We start from the raw sequence: 24,251 nt of genomic DNA on the forward strand, positions 1-24,251 counted from the left end.
GAGTATTGTGTTCAGTTCTGGTCACCTCATTATAGGAAGGATGTGGAAGCTATGGAGAGGGTGCAGAGGAGATTTACCAGGCTGTTGCCTGGATTGGAAAACAAGTCTTATGAGGCAAGGTTAGCAGAGCTGGGACTTCTCTCTTTGGAGCATAGAAGGATGAGAGGGGACTTGATAGAGGTCTACAAGATTATGAGAGGCATAGATAGGGTGGATAGCCAGTACCTGTTCCCCAGAGCACGAATAGCAAACACCAGAGGGCATATGTACAACGTTAAGGGAAGGAGGTTTAGGGGAGACATCAGGGGTAAGTTTTTTAGACAGAGGGTTGTGGGTGCCAGAATGACTTGCCAGGGATGGTGATGGAGGCTAAACATTGGGGGTATTTAAGAGCCTCTTGGACTGGCACATGAATGAAAGAAAAATAGACGGTTCCGGGATTGTGTGGGTTTAGTACGTTTTTATTAATGGAATATATGGGTCAGCACAACATCGAGGGCCAAGGGCCTGCACTGTGCTGTAGTATTCTAGTGTCCAGTGTCTAGAAGTCCATGAGTTGACCTCAGGACCGCTACCCACCCTCCATCCCTCGCCTCATCGACACAAGGTCTGCCTGCAGCTCTTTCATCAGCTTCTCCCCGATTCCAGCAGCGGTGACACATGCTGAGGGAGGATTTAACGGAGGAGAGACAATGAAACGAAGCAGTACTGGTGTCTCGATTCCTTTAAAACCCATTGCGCCCAGTTCATGTTTTAATCAAAATAAATATTCAAAACGTAGGAGAAAACTTTGCAATATTTCAATTCCACTGCAGTTCTGAGTTCTGCGGCAGTGATGAAAATTCAGCAAGTTTCCCAGCAAAAAGAGCCACTTTTAGAAACATCTCCCTGCGGTCTGCGGGGCGGAAAAGGACCTTACTTCCGTCCACTGACCCGCAGCATGATCGACAGCGCAACACAGCCAATGGAGGCGCGGCTTTGCGCGTAGATAGCCATTGGGAGAGGGAGAAGGCGGAAGAAAACCGGAGCTACCGGCTTTTCCTTAAAGGGGCCACGGCCTTTACTACTCATTAAACGGAAAAGGCGGGATTGCATCCGGGATGTTGGCGCGGAGCGGCCGCCGGTGTGAGAAGGGGCTGTCCTCGGCTGCATTCGGCATTTTGCAAAGGCTTAGGTTTGCATTCGAGGTGAGGCGAGTGAACAGGAGGAGAATAAATTTCTAACCGTCCACATACCCAAAGCCCCAGAATGCGGCGCAGTATCCCAGTATCTTGATCGACCGATTCCCCCGTCCTCCACCCCAAATTCCTCCACCCCTCCCCGTCAACATCACCCCCCCACGCCCCTCCCCGTCCCGAACACCCCCCCTACACCCCTCCCCGTCACCATCACCCCTCCCTGTCCCCAACACCCCCCTACACCCCTCCCCGTCCCCAACACCCCCCTACACCCCTCCCCGTCCCCAACACCCCCCTACACCCCTCCCCGTCCCCAACACCCCCCTACACCCCTCCCCGTCCCCAACACCCCCTACACCCCTCCCCGTCCCCAACACCCCCAACACCCCTCCCCGTCCCCATCACCCCCCTACACCCCTCCCCGTCCCCAACACCCCCTACACCCCTCCCCGTCCCCAACACCCCCCCTACACCCCTCCCCGTCCCCAACACCCCCTACACCCCTCCCCGTCCCCAACACCCCCTACACCCCTCCCCGTCCCCATCACCCCCCTACACCGCTCCCCGTCCCCATCACCCCCTACACCCCTCCCCGTCAACATCACCCCCCCACGCCCCTCCCCGTCCCGAACACCCCCCCTACACCCCTCCCCGTCACCATCACCCCTCCCTGTCCCCAACACCCCCCTACACCCCTCCCCGTCCCCAACACCCCCCTACACCCCTCCCCGTCCCCAACACCCCCTACACCCCTCCCCATCCCCAACACCCCCTACACCCCTCCCCGTCCCCATCACCCCCCTACACCCCTCCCCGTCCCCAACACCCCCTACACCCCTCCCCGTCCCCAACACCCCCCTACACCCCTCCCCGTCACCATCACCCCCCCTACACCCCTCCCCATCCCAATCACCCCCCTACACCCCTCCCCGTCCCCTACACCCCCCTACACCCCTCCCCGTCCCCATCACCCCCCCACACCCCTCCCCATCCCCATCACCCCCTACACCCCTCCCCATCCCCAACACCCCCTACACCCCTCCCCGTCCCCATCACCCCCCTACACCCCTCCCCGTCCCCATCACCCCCCTACACCCCTCCCCGTCCCCAACACCCCCTACACCCCTCCCCGTCCCCAACACCCCCCTACACCCCTCCCCGTCACCATCACCATCACCCCCCCTACACCCCTCCCCATCCCAATCACCCCCCTACACCCCTCCCCGTCCCCAACACCCCCTACACCCCTCCCCGTCCCCATCACCCCCCCACACCCCTCCCCATCCCCATCACCCCCCTACACCCCTCCCCGTCCCCAACACCCCCTACACCCCTCCCCATCCCCATCACCCCCCTACACCCCTCCCCGTCACCATCACCCCCCTACACCCCTCCCCGTCACCATCACCCCCCCTACACCCCTCCCCATCCCAATCACCCCCCTACACCCCTCCCCGTCCCCAACACCCCCCTACACCCCTCCCCGTCCCCATCACCCCCCCACACCCCTCCCCATCCCCATCACCCCCTACACCCCTCCCATCCCCAACACCCCCTACACCCCTCCCCGTCCCCATCACCCCCCTACACCCCTCCCCGTCCCCAACACCCCCTACACCCCTCCCCGTCCCCAACACCCCCCTACACCCCTCCCCGTCACCATCACCCCCCCTACACCCCTCCCCATCCCAATCACCCCCCTACACCCCTCCCCGTCCCCAACACCCCCCTACACCCCTCCCCGTCCCCATCACCCCCCTACACCCCTCCCCGTCCCCATCACCCCCCCACACCCCTCCCCGTCCCCATCACCCCCTACACCCCTCCCTGTCCCCAACACCCCCCCGACACCCCTCCCCATCCCCAACACCCCCTACACCCCTCCCCGTCCCCAACACCCCCCTACACCCCTCCCCGTCCCCAACACCCCCCTACACCCCTCCCCATCCCCATCACCCCCCACACCCCTCCCCGTCCCCAACACCCCCCGACACCCCTCCCCATCCCCATCACCCCCTACACCCCTCCCCGTCCCCATCACCCCCTACACCCCTCCCCATCCCCAACACCCCCTACACCCCTCCCCGTCCCCATCACCCCCCTACACCCCTCCCCGTCCCCAACACCCCCTACACCCCTCCCCGTCCCCAACACCCCCCTACACCCCTCCCCGTCACCATCACCCCCCCTACACCCCTCCCCATCCCAATCACCCCCCTACACCCCTCCCCGTCCCCAACACCCCCCTACACCCCTCCCCGTCCCCATCACCCCCCCACACCCCTCCCCATCCCCATCACCCCCTACACCCCTCCCCATCCCCAACACCCCCTACACCCCTCCCCGTCCCCATCACCCCCCTACACCCCTCCCCGTCCCCAACACCCCCTACACCCCTCCCCGTCCCCAACACCCCCCTACACCCCTCCCCGTCACCATCACCCCCCTACACCCCTCCCCGTCCCCAACACCCCCTACACCCCTCCCCGTCCCCAACACCCCCCTACACCCCTCCCCGTCCCCATCACCCCCCTACACCCCTCCCCGTCCCCAACACCCCCTACACCCCTCCCCATCCCCATCACCCCCTACACCCCTCCCCGTCACCATCACCCCCCTTACACCCCTCCCCATCCCCATCACCCCCCTACACCCCTCCCCGTCCCCAACACCCCCTACACCCCTCCCCGTCCCCAACACCCCCCTACACCCCTCCCCGTCCCCATCACCCCCCTACACCCCTCCCCGTCCCCAACACCCCCTGCACCCCTCCCCATCCCCAACACCCCCCTACACCCCTCCCCGTCACCATCACCCCCCCTACACCCCTCCCCATCCCCATCACCCCCCTACACCCCTCCCCGTCCCCAACACCCCTACACCCCTCCCCGTCCCCAACACCCCCCTACACCCCTCCCCATCCCCATCACCCCCCCCTACACCCCTCCCCGTCCACAACACCCCCCCGACACCCCTCCCCATCCCCATCACCCCCCCCTACACCCCTCCCCGTCCACAACACCCCCCCGACACCCCTCCCCATCCCCATCACCCCCCCACACCCCTCCCCATCCCCATCACCCCCCACACCCCTCCCCGTTCCCAACACCCCCCTACACCCCTCCCCGTCCCCAACACCCCTCCTACACCCCTCCCCGTCCCCAACACCCCCTACACCCCTCCCCATCCCCATCACCCCCCCCTACACCCCTCCCCGTCCACAACACCCCCCGACACCCCTCCCCATCCCCATCACCCCCCCACACCCCTCCCCATCCCCATCACCCCCCACACCCCTCCCCGTCCCCAACACCCCCCTACACCCCTCCCGTCCCCAACACCCCTCCCTGTCCCCAACACCCCCCCTACACCCCTCCCCGTCCACAACACCCCCCCGACACCCCTCCCCATCCCCATCACCCCCCCACACCCCTCCCCATCCCCATCACCCCCCACACCCCTCCCCGTCCCCAACACCCCCTACACCCCTCCCCGTCCCCAACACCCCTCCTACACCCCTCCCCATCCCCATCACCCCCCCTACACCCCTCACCGTCCCCAACACCCCCCTACACCCCTCCCCGTCCCCAACACCCCTCCCTGTCCCCAACACCCCCCCTACACCCCTCCCCGTCCACAACACCCCCCCGACACCCCTCCCCATCCCCATCACCCCCCCACACCCCTCCCCATCCCCATCACCCCCCACACCCCTCCCCGTCCCCAACACCCCCTACACCCCTCCCCGTCCCCAACACCCCTCCTACACCCCTCCCCATCCCCATCACCCCCCCTACACCCCTCACCGTCCCCAACACCCCCTACACCCCTCCCCGTCAACATCACCCCCCCACGCCCATCCCCGTCCCGAACACCCCCCCACACCCCTCCCCGTCACCATCACCCCCCGACACCCCTCCCCGTCCCCAACACCCCCCCGACACCCCTCCCCGTCCCCAACACCCTCCTACACCCCTCCCCATCCCCATCACCCCCCCCCACACCCCTCCCCGTCCACAACACCCCCCCGACACCCATCCCCATCACCCCCCCACACCCCTCCCCGTCCCCAACACCCCCTACACCCCTCCCCATCCCCATCACCCCCCACACCCCTCCCCGTCCCCAACACCCCCCTACACCCCTCCCCGTCCCCAACACCCCCCTACACCCCTCCCCATCCCCATCACCCCCCCCACACCCCTCCCCGTCCACAACACCCCCCCGACACCCCTCCCCATCCCCATCACCCCCCCACACCCCTCCCCATCCCCATCACCCCCCACACCCCTCCCCGTCCCCAACACCCCCTACAACCCTCCCCGTCCCCAACACCCCTCCTACACCCCTCCCCATCCCCATCACCCCCCTACACCTCTCCCCGTCCACAACACCCCCCCGACACCCCTCCCCATCCCCATCACCCCCCACACCCCTCCCCGTCCCCAACACCCCCCACACCCCTCCCCGTCACCATCACCCCCCCTACACCCCTCCCCGTCCCCAACACCCCTCCTACACCCCTCCCCATCCCCATCACCCCCCCCTACACCCCTCCCCGTCCACAACACCCCCCCGACACCCCTCCCCATCCCCATCACCCCCCACACCCCTCCCCGTCCCCAACACCCCCTACACCCCTCCCCGTCCCCAACACCCCTCCTACACCCCTCCCCATCCCCATCACCCCCCCCTACACCCCTCCCCGTCCACAACACCCCCCCGACACCCCTCCCCATCCCCATCACCCCCCACACCCCTCCCCGTCCCCAACACCCCCCACACCCCTCCCCGTCACCATCACCCCCCCTACACCCCTCCCCGTCACCATCACCCCTCCCTGTCCCCAACACCTCCCTACACCCCTCCCCGTCCCCAACACCCCTCCTACACCCCTCCCCATCCCCATCACCCCCCCTACACCCCTCCCCGTCCACAACACCCCCCCGACACCCCTCCCCATCCCCATCACCCCCCACACCACTCCCCGTCCCCAACACCCCCCACACCCCTCCCCGTCACCATCACCCCCCCACACCCCTCCCCGTCCCCAACACCCCTCCCCGTCACCATCACCCCCCCACGCCCCTCCCCGTCCCCAACACCCCTCCCTGTCCCCAACACCCCCCTACACCCCTCCCTGTCCCCAACACCCCTCCCCGTCCCCATCACCCCTCCCCGTCCCCATCACCCCCCCTACACCCCTCCCCATCCCCATCACCCCCCTACACCCCTCCCCGTCCCCATCACCCCCCCTACACCCCTCCCCGTCCCCATCACCCCCCTACACCCCTCCCCGACACCATCACCCCCCCACACCCCTCCCCGTCACCATCACCCCCCCACACCCCTCCCCGTCCCCATCACCCCCCCTACACCCCTCCCCATCCCCATCACCCCCCTACACCCCTCCCCGTCCCCATCACCCCCCTACACCCCTCCCCGTCCACAACACCCCCCCTACACCCCTCCCCGTCCCCATCACCCCCCTACACCCCTCCCCGTCACCATCACCCCCCCCACACCCCTCCCCGTCACCATCACCCCCCCACACCCCTCCCCGTCCCCATCACCCCCCCTACACCCCTCCCCATCCCCATCACCCCCCTACACCCCTCCCCATCCCCATCACCCCCCTACACCCCTCCCCGTCACCATCACCCCCTACACCCCTCCCCGTCCCCATCACCCCCCCACACCCCTCCCCGTCCCCATCACCCCCCCACACCCCTCCCCGTCCCCATCACCCCCCCACACCCCTCCCCGTCCCCATCACCCCCCCACACCCCTCCCCGTCCCCATCACCCCCCCACACCCCTCCCCGTCACCATCACCCCCTACACCCCTCCCCGTCCCCATCACCCCCCCACACCCCCCCGTCCCCAACACCCCCCTACACTCCTCCCCGTCACCATCACCCCTCCCCGTCACCATCACCCCTCCCCGTCACCATCACCCCCCCCACACCCCTCCCCGTCCCCATCACCCCCCCTACACCCCTCCCCATCCCCAACACCCCCCTACACCCCTCCCTGTCCCCAACACCCCTCCCCGTCCCCATCACCCCTCCCCGTCCCCATCACCCCCCCTACACCCCTCCCCATCCCCATCACCCCCCTACACCCCTCCCCGTCCACAACACCCCCCCTACACCCCTCCCCATCCCCATCACCCCCCTACACCCCTCCCCGTCACCATCACCCCCCCACACCCCTCCCCGTCACCATCACCCCCCCCACACCCCTCCCCGTCCCCATCACCCCCCTACACCCCTCCCCGTCCCCATCACCCCCCTACACCCCTCCCCATCCCCATCACCCCCCTACACCCCTCCCCGTCACCATCACCCCTCCCCATCACCATCACCCCCCACACCCCTCCCCGTCCCCATCAACCCTCTCTGTCACCTTCACCCCCCTACACCCCTCCCCGTCCCCATCACCCCCCCACACCCCTCCCCGTCCCCATCACCCCCCCACACCCCTCCCCGTCACCATCACCCCCTACACCCCTCCCCGTCCCCATCACCCCCCCACACCCCTCCCCGTCCCCAACACCCCCCTACACCCCTCCCCATCCCCATCACCCCTCCCCGTCACCATCACCCCCTACACCCCTCCCCGTCCCCATCACCCCCCCACACCCCTCCCCGTCCCCAACACCCCCCTACACCCCTCCCCGTCCCCATCACCCCTCCCCGTCACCATCACCCCCTACACCCCTCCCCATCCCCATCACCCCCTACACCCCTCCCCGTCCCCAACACCCCCCCATCACCATCACCCCTCCCTGTCCCCAACACCCCCCTACACCCCTCCCCGTCCCCAACACCCCCCCGTCACCATCACCCCTCCCTGTCCCCAACACCCCCCTACACCCCTCCCCGTCCCCAACACCCCTCCCTGTCCCCATCACCCCTCCCCGTCCCCATCACCCCCTACACCCCTCCCCGTCACCATCACCCCCTACACCCCTCCCCGTCCCCATCACCCCCTACACCCCTCCCCGTCCCCAACACCCCCCACGTCACCATCACCCCCCCACACCCCTCCCCGTCCCCGTCACCATCACCCCTCCCCGTCCCCATCACCCCCTACACCCCTCCCCGTCCCCGTCACCATCACCCCTCCCCGTCCCCATCACCCCCTACACCCCTCCCCGTCACCATCACCCCCCTACAACCATCCCCGTCACCATCACCCCCCTACAACCCTCCCCGTCCCCATCACCCCCCTACACCCATCCCCGTCCCCAGCACCCCCCTACACCCCTCCCTGTCCCCATCACCCCCCCACACCCCTCCCCATCCCCTACACCCCTCCCCGTCACCATCACCCCCTACACCCCTCCCCGTCCCCATCACCCCCTACACCCCTTCCCGTCCCCAACACCCCCCCGTCACCATCACCCCCCCACACCCCTCCCCGTCCCCGTCACCATCACCCCTCCCCGTCCCCATCACCCCCCTACAACCATCCCCGTCCCCATCACCCCCCTACACCCCTCCCCGTCCCCATCACCCCCCTACACCCATCCCCGTCCCCAACACCCCCCTACACCCCTCCCTGTCCCCTCACCCCTCCCCGTCACCATACCCCTCCCCATCCCCTACACCCCTCCCCGTCACCATTACCCCCCACACCCCTCCCCGTCCCCATCACCACCCCCCACACCCCTCCCCGTCCCCATCACCCCCTCCACACCCCTTCCCGTCACCATCACCCCTCCCTGTCACCATCACCCCCCCACACCCCTCCCCGTCCCCATCACCCCCTACACCCGTCCCCGTCACCCCCCTACACCCCTCCCCTTCCCCGTCACCCCCCTACACCCCTCCCCTTCCCCGTCACCCCCCGTACACCCCTCCCCTTCCCCGTCACCCCCCTACACCCCTCCCCATCACCCCCCTACACCCCTCCCCGTCACCCCCCTACACCCCTCCCCGTCCCCTTCACCGCCCTACACCCCTCCCCGTCCCCTTCACCGCCCTACACCCCTCCCCTTCCCCATCACACCCCCACACCCCTCCCCGTCCCCATCACCCCCCTACACCCCTCCCCGTCCCCATCACCCCCCTTACACCCCTCCCCGTCCCCATCACCCCCCTTACACCCCTCCCCGTCCCCATCACCCCCCTACACCCCTCCCCGTCCCCATCACCCCCCTACACCCCTCCCCATCCTCATCACCCCCCTACACCCCTCCCCATCACCCCCCTACACCCCTCCCCGTCCCCATAAACCCCTACGCCCCTCCCCGTCCCCGTCACCCCCCCTATGCCCCTCCCCATCACCCCCTACACCCCTCCCTGTCCCCGTCAACCCCCCTACATCCCTCCCCATCACCCCCCTACACCCCTCCCAGTCCCCGTCACCCCCGTACACCCCTCCCCTTCCCCGTCACCCCCCCTACACCCCTCCCCTTCCCCGTCACCCCCCTACACCCCCCCTTCACAGCCCTACACCCCTCCCGTCCCCTTCACCCCCCTACACCCCTCCCCATCCCCATCAACCCCCTACACCCCTCTCCGTCCCCATCAACCCCTATACCCCTCCCCGTCCCCATCACCCCCTACACCCCTCCCCGTCCCCATCAACCTCCTACACCCCTCCCCGTCCCATCACCCCTCACTCCCCTACACCCCTCCCCCCCTCCCCATCTCCATCACCCCTTCCCTACACCTCTCCCCGTCTCCATCACCCATTCCTTCCCTTACACCCCTCCCCGTCTCCATCAACCCCCTACACCCCTCCCCGTCCCCATCACCCCCCTACACCCCTCCCCATCCCCATCACCCCCCTACACCCCTCCCCGTCTCCATCACCCCTCACTCCCCTACACCCCTCCCCGTCTCCATCACCCCTTCACTGGCCTATACCTCTCCCCGTCTCCATCACCCATTCCCTCCCTTACACCCCTCCCCATCTCCATCACCCCTCACTCCCCTATACCCCTCCTCAACTCTGTCACCCTTCACTCCCCTATACTCCTCCCCATCTCCATCACCCCTCAGTCCCCTATACTCCTCAACTCCGTCACACCTGCACCTCTCCCCGTCTCCATCACCCCTCAACTCCCCTACACCAGCCCCCGTCTCCATTATCTTCTCCCCAACCCTATTACTCCCCTAAATCCCTCCCTGTCACTCCCCTACACCCCTCCCCTTCTCCATCACCCCTCACCCCCTATACCCCTCCCCATCTCCATCACCCCTCCCTCCCTTACATCCCTCCCCGTCGCTGTCACCCCCCACATCCCTCCCTGTCGCTGTCACCCCCCCTACACCCCTCCCTGTCTCTGTCACCCCCCAATACCCCTCCCCGTCTCCGTCACCCCTCACTCCTCTACACCCCTCCCTGTCTCTATCACCCCTCCCTCCCTTACACCCCTCCTCGTCTCCAACATCCATCACCCCCTACACCTCTTCCCATCTCCACCACTCCCACCCTCCCTTACACTCCTCCTCGTCTCAGCCACCCCTCCCTCCCTTACGCCCCTCCCCGTCTCCGTCCGCCCAAGCCTGTCTCCATCACCCCTCCCTTATGCCCCACTCCATCTCTGTCACCTCCTCCCCAGCCTACATCCTTCCCCAGTGGCCACACATTTTAATTCCACATCCCATTCCCATTCTGACATGTCTGTCCACGGCCTCCTCTACTGTAAAGATGAAGCCACACTCAGGTTGGAGGAACAACACCTTATATTCCGTCTGGGTAGCCTCCAACCTGATGGCATGAACATCGACTTCTCTAACTTCCGCTAATGCCTCACCTCCACCTCATACCCCATCTGTTATTTATTTTTATACACACATTCTTTCTCTCACTCTCCTTTTTCTCCCTCTGTCCCTCTGAATATACCTCTTGCCCATCCTCTGGGTTCCCCCCCCCCCCCCCGTCTTTCTTCCCGGACCTCCTGTCCCATGATCCTCTCGTATCCCCTTTTGCCAATCACCTGTCCAGCTCTTGGCTCCATCCCTCCCCCTCCTGTCTTCTCCTATCATTTTGGATCTCCCCCTCCCCCTCCAACTTTCAAATCTCTTACTAACTCTTCCTTCAGTTAGTCCTGACGAAGGGTCTCGGCCCGAAATGTCGACTGTGCCTCTTCCTAGAGATACTGCCTGGCCTGCTGTGTTCACCAGCAACTTTGATGTGTGTTGCATCCCCATTTCTGTTTCTTTTGTCTATAAGACTCTCTCTCTTCCTGTGACCAATCTCTCTGATCCCTCCCTTGCCTCTCCCTATCCCTGTGGAACGCCCCCCCCCCCCCCCACCTGCTCTCAGTTCACGCTCACACTCTCTTGCACAGGAGCAAAGTTGGGGGAGGGCAGTCATTTCTTCGTCGTCTCCCAATCTCTCTGAATCCCCTCCCTATGTGTCTCAACTACCCCCCCCATCACTCAGAACCCCTGTCATCCAGTGACCCTCTGTCCTTGGGAACGCTGTCGAGTGAGCACGGACATTTCTACCATGCCTTCTCTCTAAACCCCACTTCCCTGTCCCTCTGTGTCCCACACTCCTTTCTGACACCCCACTACCCACCACTCTCAGTCAGCACTCTGTCCTCTATCAGGAACAATATTACGCGAATGCAGACATTTCTAGAGTGTCTGTCTACCTCACTAACCCCCCCCCCCCCCCGGCTCTCTGAGTCCTCTACCCCTTTCTGACACCCCACCACCCACCACTCTCAGTCAGCACTCTATCCTCCTCGGGAATGATGGTATGCGAACCCAGACATTTCTACAATGTCTGTCTACCCGCTGACCGCTCCCCCTGTCTTCCTGAGCCCTCTACTCCTCTCTGATACCCCACTTCCCACCACTCTCTGTCCTCTCCCTCAGGAGCAATGGTGGGCGAACACGGACACTTCTACGGCGTCTACCTTCTGCTGTGCAGAAACCCCAAGTTCCAGGGCCGCGTCTACATCGGGTTCACGGTGAACCCACAGAGGAGGGTCAGGCAGCACAACGCGGGCAAGCGCCACGGAGGGGCCTGGCGCACCAGTGGCAGGGGACCCTGGTGAGCATTACCCTCCCTGCTGGCTGATGATTGTGGGTGCCTCTGGTGGGGTGCTGGGGTGCTGCCGAAACCCAGTGAATCCACGAATCCAGGGGTCTCAATGTAGAACACACAATGTAGATCAGATAATCCAGGGGTTTGGAGTTTATATTTAGTAAAACAGGTCCCTGGGAGTGAGTTGCAGGCTGGAATCTAATCCAGGACTTCAGTGGTTTATGTACATAATAACAGATCCATAAGAGATTGGAGCAGATCAGACCATTTGGCCCATTGAGTCTACTGTCATTCCATCATGGCTGATTTATTATCCCTCTCAACCCCATTCTCCTGCCTCCTTCCCATAATCCTTGATGTCTTGCCTATCAAGAACCTATCAACCTCCGCTTTAAAATATGCTCAATGAGTTAGCCACCACAGTCATCTGTAACAATTCACCAACGTTTCGGGCCAAGACCTTTCTTCAGGATTGACAGTTCTCGGCCCAGAACCTTGACTGTTTATTCAGGCCTGACCTGCTGAGTTCCTCCAGCATTTTGTGTGTGCTGCTTTCAATATTCGACCGATTTCAGTGAGGTTTCCCCTCATTCTTCCAAACTCCAGCAAGCTGAGGCCTAGAGTCATCAGACACTCCTCATATGTTAACCCTTTCATTCATGGGATCATTCTTGTGAATCTGCACTGGACAATCTCCTATACCAGCACATCTTGGATAAGGGGCCTAAAATGCTCCAAGAGCAGTCCAACCAATGCCTTGTAAAGCTACACATTTCATCCTTGCTTTTATAACCTCATCCTCTTGAAATGAATGTTAACATTGTATTTACCTTCCTTACCACCGACTCAACCTGATTTTTGAATCCTCTCGCTGTTTAGAAAATAGTCTACGCTGGAAATAATGCGTGAGATGTGGACGATGGTTGGGTTCAGCTGTTCTCCGATCTTGGCAATTTACTTGCAAACGTTTCATCGCCGTGTGAGGAGACATTGTCAGTGCGCTTGTGATTGTGTTCTGTTCCCTGAACGCCTGGCATTCCCCTTGGTTTTCCACGAACAATTCTATAAAGGAACACATAGATCTCGATCCTATTTATAAGCCGATGCGGGCAAGATTCCAGAGCACAACAAACAAAGTTTGCCACACAGGCAACCAGTGACGGGATTTCTTCCCCATGTCACAGTTTCCGTAACAGCAACCAATCAGCTGATTGAAAAGTACGTAAAGGCCAGGCGTTCAGAGCGCACCCCACAATCACCAGCGCGCTGCTAATGTGTCCTTGCATGGTCACTAAACGTTTGCAAATGGATTGCCAAGATCAGAGAACAACTCAGGCCAGCCAACAGTCCACACCTTTATTCCTTCTACCAAAGTGCAAGACCACACACTTCCTTCCACTGTATTTCATCTGCCACTTCTCTGCCCATTTTCTCATTCTCCCGATCTAAGTCCTTCTGCAGACATTGCTTCCTCGACGATACCTGCACCTCCACCTATTTTAGTATCATCTGCAAGCTTGGATTCAAGGCTTTCAATTCTGTCATGGTATTGGGGTAAGGTATTGGTGTGGGTGGAGAGTTGGTTAGCAGACCGGAAGCAAAGAGTGGGAATAAACGGGACCTTTTCAGAATGGCAGGCGGTGACTAGTGGGGTACCGCAAGGCTCAGTGCTGGGACCCCAGTTGTTTACAATATATATTAATGACTTGGCTGAGGGAATTAAATGCAGCATCTCCAAGTTTGCGGATGACACGAAGCTGGGTGGCAGTGTTAGCTGTGAGGAGGATGCTAAGAGGATGCAGGGTGACTTGGATAGGTTGGGTGAGTGGGCAAATTCATGGCAGATGCAAATTAATGTGGATAAATGTGAAGTTATCCACTTTGGTGGCAAAAATAGGAAAACAGATTATTATCTGAATGATGGTCGATTAGGAAAAGGGGAGGTGCAACGAGACCTGGGTGTCATTATACACCAGTCATTGAAAGTGGACATGCAGGTACAGCAGGCAGTGAAAAAGGTGAATGGTATGCTGGCATTTATAGCGAGAGGATTCGAGTACAGGAGCAGGGAGGTACTACTGCAGTTGTACAAGGCCTTGGTGAGACCACACCTGGAGTATTGTGTGCAGTTTTGGTCCCCTAATCTGAGGAAAGACATCCTTGCCATAGAGGGAGTACAAAGAAGGTTCACCAGATTGATTCCTGGGATGGCAGGACTTTCATATGAAGAAAGACTGGATGAACTGGGCTTGTACTCGTTGGAATTTAGAAGATTGAGGGGGGATCTGATTGAAACGTATAAGATCCTAAAGGGATTGGACTGGCTAGATGCAGGAAGATTGTTCCTGATGTTGGGGAAGTCCAGAACGAGGGGCCACAGTTTGAGGATAGAGGGGAAGCCTTTTAGGACCGAGATTAGGAAAAACTTCTTCACACAGAGAGTGGTGAATCTGTGGAATTCTCTGCCACAGGAAACAGTTGAGGCCAGTTCATTGGCTATATTTAAGAGTGAGTTAGATATGGCCCTTGTGGCTAGGGGAATCAGGGGGTATGGAGGGAAGGCTGGGGCGGAGTTCTGATTTGGATGATCAGCCATGATCATAATAAATGGCGGTGCAGGCTCGAAGGGCCGAATGGCCTACTCCTGCACCAATTTTCTATGTTTCTATGTATCACTAATCATTAGAGCCAACCAGAGAAGGCTCCTTTTATTCCCAGTCTTTGCCTCCTGCCAACCAGCCAATGCTCTATCCATACTTGTGTCTTTCTTGTAATACCACGGGCTCTTATCCTGTTAAGCAGCCTCATGTGCGGTATCTTGTCAAAGGCCTTGTGAAAATCCAAGTGTACAACTTCCTCTGACTCTCCTTTGTCTATCATGCTTGTTATTTCCTTAAAGAATTCCAATAGATTTTCAGGCAAGATTTCTCTCTAAGGAAACCAGGTGGACATTGGCCTGTTTTCTTATGTGCCTCTAAGCCTCATCATTAATGGACTCCAACATCTACCTAACCACGGAAGTCAGGATAACTGGCCTATTGTTTCCTTTCTTCTGCTTCCCCTTAAGCATCTGCAATTTTCCAGTCCACAGGAACCACTCCAGAATCTAGTGATGCTTAAAAGATCATTACTAATATCTCCACAATCCTGTCAGCTACCCCAGGAGTGGGTTACAGGGTGTGAGCTAAACCAGGGCTTCAGGGGTTTATTATATAGAATAACAGATCCCTGGGAGTGGGTTACAGGCTGGGATCTAATCCAGGGGTTCAGGGGTTTCTATACGGAATAACAGATCCCTGGGAGTGGGTTACAGGCTGGGATCTAATCCAGGGGTTCATATACAGAATAACAGATTCCTGGGAAGGGTTGCAGGCTGGGATCTAATCCAGGGGTTCATATACAGAATAACAGATCCCTGGGAGTGGGTTACAGGCTGGGATCTAATCCAGGGGTTCATATACAGAATAACAGATCCCTGGGAGTGGGTTACAGGCTGGGATCTAATCCAGGGGTTCAGGGGTTTCTATACAGAATAACAGATCCCTGGGAGTGGGTTACAGGCTGGGATCTAATCCAGGGGTTCAGGGGTTTCTATACAGAATAACAGATTCCTGGGAGTGGGTTACAGGCTGGGGTCTAATCCAGGGGTTCATATACAGAATACCAGATCCCTGGGGGTGGGTTGCAGGCTGGGATCTAATGCAGGGGTTCAGGGGTTTCTATACAGAATGACAGATCCCTGGGGGTGGGTTGCGGCTCTCTTTGGTGCTTGGTTGGTAGCGATTGGTACTTCAGCCTTTTCTCGAAGGAGATTGTGTATGTTGTGGGAGGGGGATTTTTTTTGTGGGGGTGTTCATTGGGGGAAGGGGTATTTATTGTGGAGGGGTGGTTTATTATGGGGGTTGTATATTGCGGGAGAGGGTTTATTGAGGGGAGTATTGCTAGAGGTATAGTTTATTGGGGTTATTGTGGGTGGGGGTTTATTGCAGGAGGGGTGGTTTATTGGGGGGGTTATTGTGGGTGGGTGGTTATTATGGGAGGGATTTATTGAGAGGAGTTTATTTCCAGAGGTGTGGTTTATTGGGGGGGTTATTGCGGGAGGGGGTGTTATTTTGGGAGTAATCTGATCTTGTTCCATCTGTCAGGAGCCCTGGGGAGTGATGGCCCGTGGAGCATTATGCATTTCGCTCTCCCCCCGCAGGATAAATCTGACAAGGGTTGTTGGGGGGGGGGACAGGGTTTTTTTTTCCTGTGACAGTGGAGGGGGTGAGGGAGGCTCACTTGAACGGGTGGTGGGGAGAGAGGGGGAGGCTGATCAGACAGCGCTGTGCTCCTTGGCATCCAGAAGAACAAAAGGCGCCTCTTTGAAAAGGGACAGAAGATTCTCATGGGGGGGTAGGATGAGGGGCAGCTGGTGGGGAATGGAGAATAGAGGGAGATTGCCCACCTCCCCTGGCTGAGGAGCCTCCGCCCCCGCCCAGGGGCCTTGGTCTGAGAAGAAGGCAGGTCCGGAGATTGGGGTAGGGTTTCACCTCGAGGAAGTAATGAGTCCTTGTGTTTCTCCCCCCGGACCATCGCTGAGTTTGTTCCAGGGGTCCCTGGATCTGCTGGTGCTGAGGAGTGGGAATCAGCCCGTGTCTGGTTGGGGGAGGGAAGGGTGGAGAGGGGCCGAATGATCTCCTGCTGGCTCTGACTCATTTCCTCTCCCTCAGGGATATGGTGTTGATTGTCCACGGATTTCCCTCGGCAGTGGCTGCACTGAAGGTGAGGGGGGGGGAGTGATGGAGTGGGGGGGAGAGTAGGAGTGTGGGAGGAAGGTAGGGAGGGCGGAGAGCAAGGCAATGAGGGGTAGAGAAGGAAGGGAGAAAATACAGATGGGAAAAGGGGGAGAGAGAATGTGACAAGGGTGTTGGGGGAGTGAGGAAAGAGAGAGAGAACTGGAGGGAGGGAGAGTGTGGGGGGGTCACAGGGAAGATGTGAGTCAATAAGAGAGGGAGGGTAGAGGCGTGTGACCATGGGGCTGATTCTCCCTCCCTTGCTGATCCTCCCCTCCCCAAGGATCCAACCCTTTCCTCTTCCCTCAGCCTTTCACCTCAAATGCCACTCAACCCGACCTTGCCGACCCCTGACCTCTGACCCCACCAGCAATGCTGACCCCTGATCTGTGACCTCTCTCCCCTCCCCCCAGTTCGAGTGGTCCTGGCAGCACCCATCCAGATGCCGGCAGCTGGCGGGGGTGAGGGGCCGCAGCCGGGCGGAGGGCAGTTACCCCTTCCACCTCCGGCTGCTGTGGGAGCTACTGCGCTGCCCGCGCTGGGGGCGCTTCCCCCTCACCCTCCGCTGGATCCACCAGCAGCATCGGCAGGAGTGGCCCCCCGGCAGCGCGCCCCCACCCCACGTGGCCCTGGCCTTCGGAGAGGTGGGGGGCGGGCCGGCTGAAGAGGGGAGTGAGACGGAGACGGGGATGGAGATGTGGACTGGGACTGGAGGAGAGTGCAGCGTGTGTGGCAAACCGCTAACGGTGAGTGACCCCCGATGGTTGGGTGTGTTTGTCAGTGTGGGTGGTGTTACATGGGGAAGCCATCGATGGGTTGTTGTTGGGAGGGGTGTGTATTCTTGGGTAGGTCTTGCTGAATCGTGCTGTGAGTGTTTGCCTGTTGTAATGTTGGTGTTGGGTGTTGGGGTGCTGAGTGGGGTTGTGTTGAGATGCTATCTGTCTTCTGTTGGGGTCCTGTGTGGCATTGAGTTCATGTTGGGGTGCTATGTTGGTTTGTGTTGGGCGCTGAGTGAGGTTCTTCTCCATCTTGTTTTACGGTGGTTGGCACCCAGCTTGATGGTGCATTACCGCCACGATGAGTGGGATTGTGTTGAGGTGCTGAGTGGGGTGCTGTGTGGTGTTGTATTGGTGTTGGGGTGCTGTGTGGTGTTGTATTGGTGTTGGGGTGCTGTGTGGGATGGTGTTGGGGTGCTGTGTGGGATGTTGTTGGTGTTGGGGTGCTGTGTGGGATGTTGTTGGTGTTGGGGTGCTGTGTGGGATGGTGTTGGGGTGCTGTGTGGGATGGTGTTGGTGTTGGGGTGCTGTGTGGGATGGTGTTGGTGTTGGGGTGCTGTGTGGGATGTTGTTGGTGTTGGGGTGCTGTGTGGGATGTTGTTGGTGTTGGGGTGCTGTGTGGGATGGTGTTGGGGTGCTGTGTGGGATGTTGGTGTTGGGGTGCTGTGTGGGATGGTGTTGGTGTTGGGGTGCTGTGTGGGATGGTGTTGGTGTTGGGGTGCTGTGTAGGTTGGTGTTGGGGTGCTGTGTGGGATGTTGTTGGTGTTGGGGTGCTGTGTGGGATGGTGTTGGTGTTGGGGTGCTGTGTGGGATGGTGTTGGTGGTGTTGGGGCGCTGTGTGGGATGTTGTTGGTGTTGGGGCGCTGTGTGGGATGTTGTTGGTGTTGGGGCGCTGTGTGGGATGTTGGTGTTGGGGTGCTGTGTGGGATGTTGTTGGTGTTGGGGCGCTGTGTGGGATGGTGTTGGTGTTGGGGCGCTGTGTGGGATGGTGTTGGTGTTGGGGCGCTGTGTGGGATGGTGTTGGTGTTGGGGTGCTGTGTGGGATGGTGTTGGTGTTGGGGTGCTGTGTGGGATGGTGTTGGTGTTGGGGTGCTGTGTGGGATGTTGTTGGTGTTGGGGTGCTGTGTGGGATGGTGTTGGTGGTGTTGGGGCGCTGTGTGGGATGTTGTTGGTGTTGGGGCGCTGTGTGGGATGGTGTTGGTGTTGGGGTGCTGTGTGGGATGTTGTTGGTGTTGGGGTGCTGTGTGGGATGTTGTTGGTGTTGGGGTGCTGTGTAGGTTGGTGTTGGGGTGCTGTGTAGGTTGGTGTTGGGGTGCTGTGTAGGATGGTGTTGGTGTTGGGGTGCTGTGTGGGATGGTGTTGGTGTTGGGGTGCTGTGTGGGATGGTGTTGGTGTTGGGGCGCTGTGTGGGATGTTGTTGGTGTTGGGGCGCTGTGTGGGATGGTGTTGGTGTTGGGGCGCTGTGTGGGATGTTGTTGGTGTTGGGGTGCTGTGTGGGATGGTGTTGGTGTTGGGGTGCTGTGTGGGATGTTGTTGGTGTTGGGGTGCTGTGTGGGATGGTGTTGGTGTTGGGGCGCTGTGTGGGATGGTGTTGGTGTTGGGGCGCTGTGTGGGATGTTGTTGGTGTTGGGGCGCTGTGTGGGATGGTGTTGGTGTTGGGGTGCTGTGTGGGATGGTGTTGGTGTTGGGGCGCTGTGTGGGATGGTGTTGGTGGTGTTGGGGCGCTGTGTGGGATGGTGTTGGTGGTGTTTGGGCGCTGTGTGGGATGTTGTTGGTGTTGGGGCGCTGTGTGGGATGGTGTTGGTGTTGGGGTGCTGTGTGGGATGGTGTTGGTGTTGGGGCGCTGTGTGGGATGGTGTTGGTGTTGGGGTGCTGTGTGGGATGGTGTTGGTGTTGGGGTGCTGTGTGGGATGGTGTTGGTGTTGGGGTGCTGTGTGGGATGTTGTTGGTGTTGGGGTGCTGTGTGGGATGTTGTTGGTGTTGGGGTGCTGTGTGGGATGGTGTTGGGGTGCTGTGTAGGTTGGTGTTGGGGCGCTGTGTGGGATGTTGTTGGTGTTGGGGCGCTGTGTGGGATGGTGTTGGTGTTGGGGTGCTGTGTGGGATGTTGTTGGTGTTGGGGTGCTGTGTGGGATGTTGTTGGTGTTGGGGTGCTGTGTGGGATGGTGTTGGTGTTGGGGCGCTGTGTGGGATGTTGTTGGTGTTGGAGCGCTGTGTGGGATGGTGTTGGTGTTGGGGTGCTGTGTGGGATGGTGTTGGTGTTGGGGCGCTGTGTGGGATGTTGTTGGTGTTGGGGTGCTGTGTGGGATGTTGTTGGTGTTGGGGTGCTGTGTAGGTTGGTGTTGGGGTGCTGTGTGGGATGTTGTTGGTGTTGGGGTGCTGTGTGGGATGGTGTTGGTGTTGGGGTGCTGTGTGGGATGTTGTTGGTGTTGGGGTGCTGTGTGGGATGGTGTTGGTGTTGGGGCGCTGTGTGGGATGGTGTTGGTGTTGGGGCGCTGTGTGAGATGTTGTTGGTGTTGGGGTGCTGTGTGGGATGGTGTTGGTGTTGGGGTGCTGTGTGGGATGGTGTTGGTGTTGGGGCGCTGTGTGGGATGGTGTTGGTGGTGTTGGGGCGCTGTGTGGGATGGTGTTGGTGGTGTTGGGGCGCTGTGTGGGATGTTGTTGGTGTTGGGGCGCTGTGTGGGATGGTGTTGGTGTTGGGGTGCTGTGTGGGATGGTGTTGGTGTTGGGGCGCTGTGTGGGATGGTGTTGGTGTTGGGGTGCTGTGTGGGATGGTGTTGGTGTTGGGGTGCTGTGTGGGATGTTGTTGGTGTTGGGGTGCTGTGTGGGATGGTGTTGGTGTTGGGGCGCTGTGTGGGATGTTGTTGGTGTTGGGGCGCTGTGTGGGATGGTGTTGGTGTTGGGGTGCTGTGTGGGATGGTGTTGGTGTTGGGGCGCTGTGTGGGATGTTGTTGGTGTTGGGGTGCTGTGTGGGATGTTGGTGTTGGGGTGCTGTGTAGGTTGGTGTTGGGGTGCTGTGTGGGATGGTGTTGGTGTTGGGGTGCTGTGTGGGATGGTGTTGGTGTTGGGGTGCTGTGTGGGATATTGTTGGTGTTGGGGTGCTGTGTGGGATGGTGTTGCTGTTGGGACACCGCTGTGTGGGTGCAGACGGGGCGTCTCTGGGACTGTGCTGTTGGGGGGGTTGCTTGGTGGGCTGGGCAGCTGGTGCCTGAATCCAACTGATCCCAGTTTCTTTCCCTCCCACCACCAGCAGGAGGATGGGGTGCTGGTCTCGTGTGTCCACCCCTGGTGCACAGCACAATCCCACATCATCTGCCTGGCTCAGAGATTCCTGCAGGGAGACCCTGAGCAGCTGCTGCCCCTCGAGGGGGTGTGTCCAGGGTAGGCATCCACCTCGCCGTCCCACCCCACCAGACGTCTGTCCGCCTCCCCCCACCCTGCTCACTTGTCTGCCCCTCTAACCTCTGCCCTTTGATCCCAGCTGTGGTCGGTCATTTCTTTGGGGGAACCTGATGCGACACATGAGCGAATCGCGCAAAGACAGAGGGACTGTCTGCCCTTCGGAGCCCCCTCAGCAGGTGAGTGTGAGAGGAGGGGACCGGGGGAGGAGGAGGTGGAGAGGAGGTGCCTATAGCTCTGATCCCCCCTCCTTGGGGTGTGAGTCTCCCGCTCTCCCTCTGATCATTTCCTCCCTCCCTCTTGGCACTGTCAGAGGGTTTGAGGCAGAGAGCTTGATCACCCTGTGTTGTCAGCACCACCCCCTTCCTCGGACATATCAGTACTCACCCCCCTCCTTTCCTCCTCTCCCACTAGTAGATCTTCAGGCTCCTGTAACTCCCTCCTGATGGTAGTAGCGAGAGGAGAGGAGAGCATGTCCTGGATGGTGAGGCTCCTTACTGATGGATGCCATTGAAAATGTCCCTGATGGTAGGGACGGATGTGGGGCTGACTGACTCCACTCTGGACGGTGGGGAGGGACGGAGGGGTGTCAAGTCCAGTCACTTTTTATTGTCATTTCGACCATAACTGCTGGTACAGTACACAGTAAAAATGAGACAATGTTTTTCAGGACCATGGTGCTACACGAAACAATACAAAACACTACACCGAATGACATAAAACAACACAAAAACTACACTAGACTACAGACCTACCCAGGACTGCATAAAGTGCACAAAACAGTGCAGGCATTACAATAAATAATAAACAAGACAATAGGCACAGTAGAGGGCAGTAGGTTGGTGTCAGTCCAGGCTCTGGGTATTGAGGAGTCTGATGACTTGGGGGAAGAAACTGTTACATAGTCTGGTCGTGAGAGCCCGAATGCTTCGGTGCCTTTTGCCAGATGGCAGGAGGGAGAAGAGTTTGTATGAGGGGTGTGTGGGGTCCTTCATAGTGCTGTTTGCTTTGCGGATGCAGCGTGTGGTGTAAATGTCTGTAATGGCAGGAAGAGGAGCTTACTGTCCACTCTGCCGTGTCACCTGTAGTTTACTCTTCTGCTCACTGACTCATGACCCCTCTCTCTTCCAGGATCACTGGGCAGATCTCCTCAGTATCTGAGCCTCAGGAAGCAAAGAGACGACCTGCTGGAGGAACTCAGCTGTTCGAGTGGAGACTGTGGGTGGGGTGTCAGGAACCGTCGATGGGTGTTGTCCAGACAGGAAGGACTGAGAGCAGGGGAAAGGGGGCATTGAAGAGAAATTTCGTTTCTGTGGTCTCCTGTAGCTCTAGCAACATCTTTGAGGAAGGGTCCTCCAGTGGGAGTTGGGTGGAGGGTCTCCCAGTGGGTTTTAGGTCAGGGGTCCCCCAGTGGGTTTTGGGTGGAGGGTCCCCCAGTGGATTTTGGGTGTAGGGTCTCCCAGTGGGAGTTGGGTGGAGGGTCCCCCAGTGGGTTTTAGATCAGGGGTCTCACAGTGGGAGTTGGGTGGAGGGGCCCCCAGTGGGAGTTGGGTGGAGGGTCTCCCAGTGGGAGTTGGGTGGAGGGTCCCCCAGTGGGTTTTAGGTCAGGGGTCCCCCAGTGGGAGTTGGGTGGAGGGTCCCCCAGTGGGTTTTAGGTCAGGGGTCCCCCAGTGGGAGTTGGGTGGAGGGTCTCCCAGTGGGTTTTAGGTCGAGGGTCTCACATTTGGTGTCTGAGTGTTGTGGGAGTACTGGGCCAGAGAGAGAGACCAGGGGTCAGTTGAGTAAAATCCCTTTGTCAGTCCCTGTGCCAAACCACTCACTCTCCAGGCCCCAGTCTGTCCCTGACCAACCCCATCAAATCACCACAGCCATCTCTGTCCCCTACACTCCTACTTTCTCCATGCCTCCTCCCTCCCATCTCTGTGTCTCTCCCATTTATACCAGAAATTCAAGTGTCGGGGCAGAAGTGAGTGCTGTTGCTATTTTTAAGAAGAAGGTGCTTGGGAAGCTGAAAGGTCTGAAGGTAGATAAGTCACCTGGACCAGATGGTCTACACCCCAGGGTTCTGAAAGAGGTGACTGAAGAGATTGTGGAGACATTAGTAATGAAACATTACAATATATGGTACACTTTGGTTGTTTGTCAGTGTTTGTGTGTAGTTTTTGATTGATTCTATTGTATTTCTTTGTTCTACTGTGTATTTGTTCCCACAGGAAAATGAATCTCAGGGTGGTATATGGTGACATACACATACTTTGATAATAAAATTTACTTAACAAACTTTGATCTTCTGTGAATCTAGGATTTGGTACGGTTCCGGTGGACTAAAAATTTGTGAATGTCACTCCACTCTCTCGGAGGGAGGGAGGCAAAAGTTAGGAAATTATAAGTCAGTTAGCCTGACCTCAGTGGTTGGGAAGATGTTGTAGTTGGGTATTAAGGATGTGGTTTTGGGGTCCTTGGAGGTGCATGATAAAATAGGCACTGTCAGCGCGGTTTCCTTCAGGGAAATGTGATGCCTGACAAATCTCTTGGAATTCTTTGAGGGGAGTAACAGCCAAACCACATCTGCTCAACATACCCATCTCCTTGACAAAGGAGTCAGTGGGTTGGATTTTCAGAAGGTCCTTGACAAGGTGGCACACATGAGGCTGCTAAACAGGGTAAGAGCCCACGGTATTACTGGAAAGATACTAGAATGGATAGAAGATTGCTGATTGGCCGGAGGCAAAGAGTGCAATAGAATCAGGTTTATCGCAGCATCTTGTGCGGTGAAATTTGTGGCTTTGCAAGATGTTATATTACAAAATAAATAAATTACAGTATATACTAAAGGAATAGCGAGGAAGTGTTTATGGATCGGTTGTCCATTCAGAAATCTGATGGCAGAGGGGAAGAAGCATGTTCCCTAGTCACTAATCTTCAGACTCCTGTGCGTCCTCCTGGTGGTAGCAATGAGAAGCGGAGGTGGGTGGTGCTGAGGGTCTTTACTGATGGACGCCGCAGCTGCCTCTGGAAGGTGAGCTCAGTGGTGGGGAGGGTTGTGACCATGTGGAGTAGACTGTGTCTACAGCCCTCTGCAGCCTGCTATGATCCTCCCCACCAGGGGGC

The 24,251-nt window shown here is 59.5% G+C and overlaps 1 protein-coding gene across 2 annotated transcripts; it reads left to right on the plus strand.

The window, feature by feature from the left end:
• Positions 1-1,071: 1,071 nt before the first annotated feature.
• On the plus strand, positions 1,072-23,395 carry slx1b (SLX1 homolog B, structure-specific endonuclease subunit). 2 transcript variants are annotated; one of them, XM_072272975.1, is made up of 7 exons: positions 1,072-1,187; positions 12,022-12,199; positions 16,906-16,957; positions 17,382-17,714; positions 20,992-21,122; positions 21,223-21,319; positions 22,272-23,395. In XM_072272975.1, the coding sequence occupies exons 2-7, from the start codon at positions 12,027-12,029 to the stop codon at positions 22,299-22,301; spliced, it is 816 nt and encodes a 271-aa protein (XP_072129076.1). In that variant the 5' UTR covers positions 1,072-1,187; positions 12,022-12,026; the 3' UTR covers positions 22,302-23,395. The 2 variants fall into 2 exon arrangements, with proteins under 2 accessions (XP_072129076.1, XP_072129077.1); XM_072272976.1 differs by having other exon boundaries at positions 20,995-21,122.
• The last annotated feature ends 856 nt before the right edge of the window (positions 23,396-24,251 follow it).

This window comes from Mobula birostris, chromosome 11 (genome assembly GCF_030028105.1).
Source record: "Mobula birostris isolate sMobBir1 chromosome 11, sMobBir1.hap1, whole genome shotgun sequence".
Classification (NCBI taxonomy): Eukaryota; Metazoa; Chordata; class Chondrichthyes; order Myliobatiformes; family Myliobatidae; genus Mobula; species Mobula birostris.

Coding starts and splice junctions, on each gene's coding strand:
- slx1b (XM_072272975.1), top strand. CDS start 12,027: ATGGTGGGCGAACACGGACACTTCTACGGCGTCTACCTTCTGCTGTGC. Junction 17,715..20,991: donor TGTGTGGCAAACCGCTAACG/GTGAGTGACCCC, acceptor TCCCACCACCAG/CAGGAGGATGGGGTGCTGGT. Junction 21,123..21,222: donor CTCGAGGGGGTGTGTCCAGG/GTAGGCATCCAC, acceptor CTTTGATCCCAG/CTGTGGTCGGTCATTTCTTT.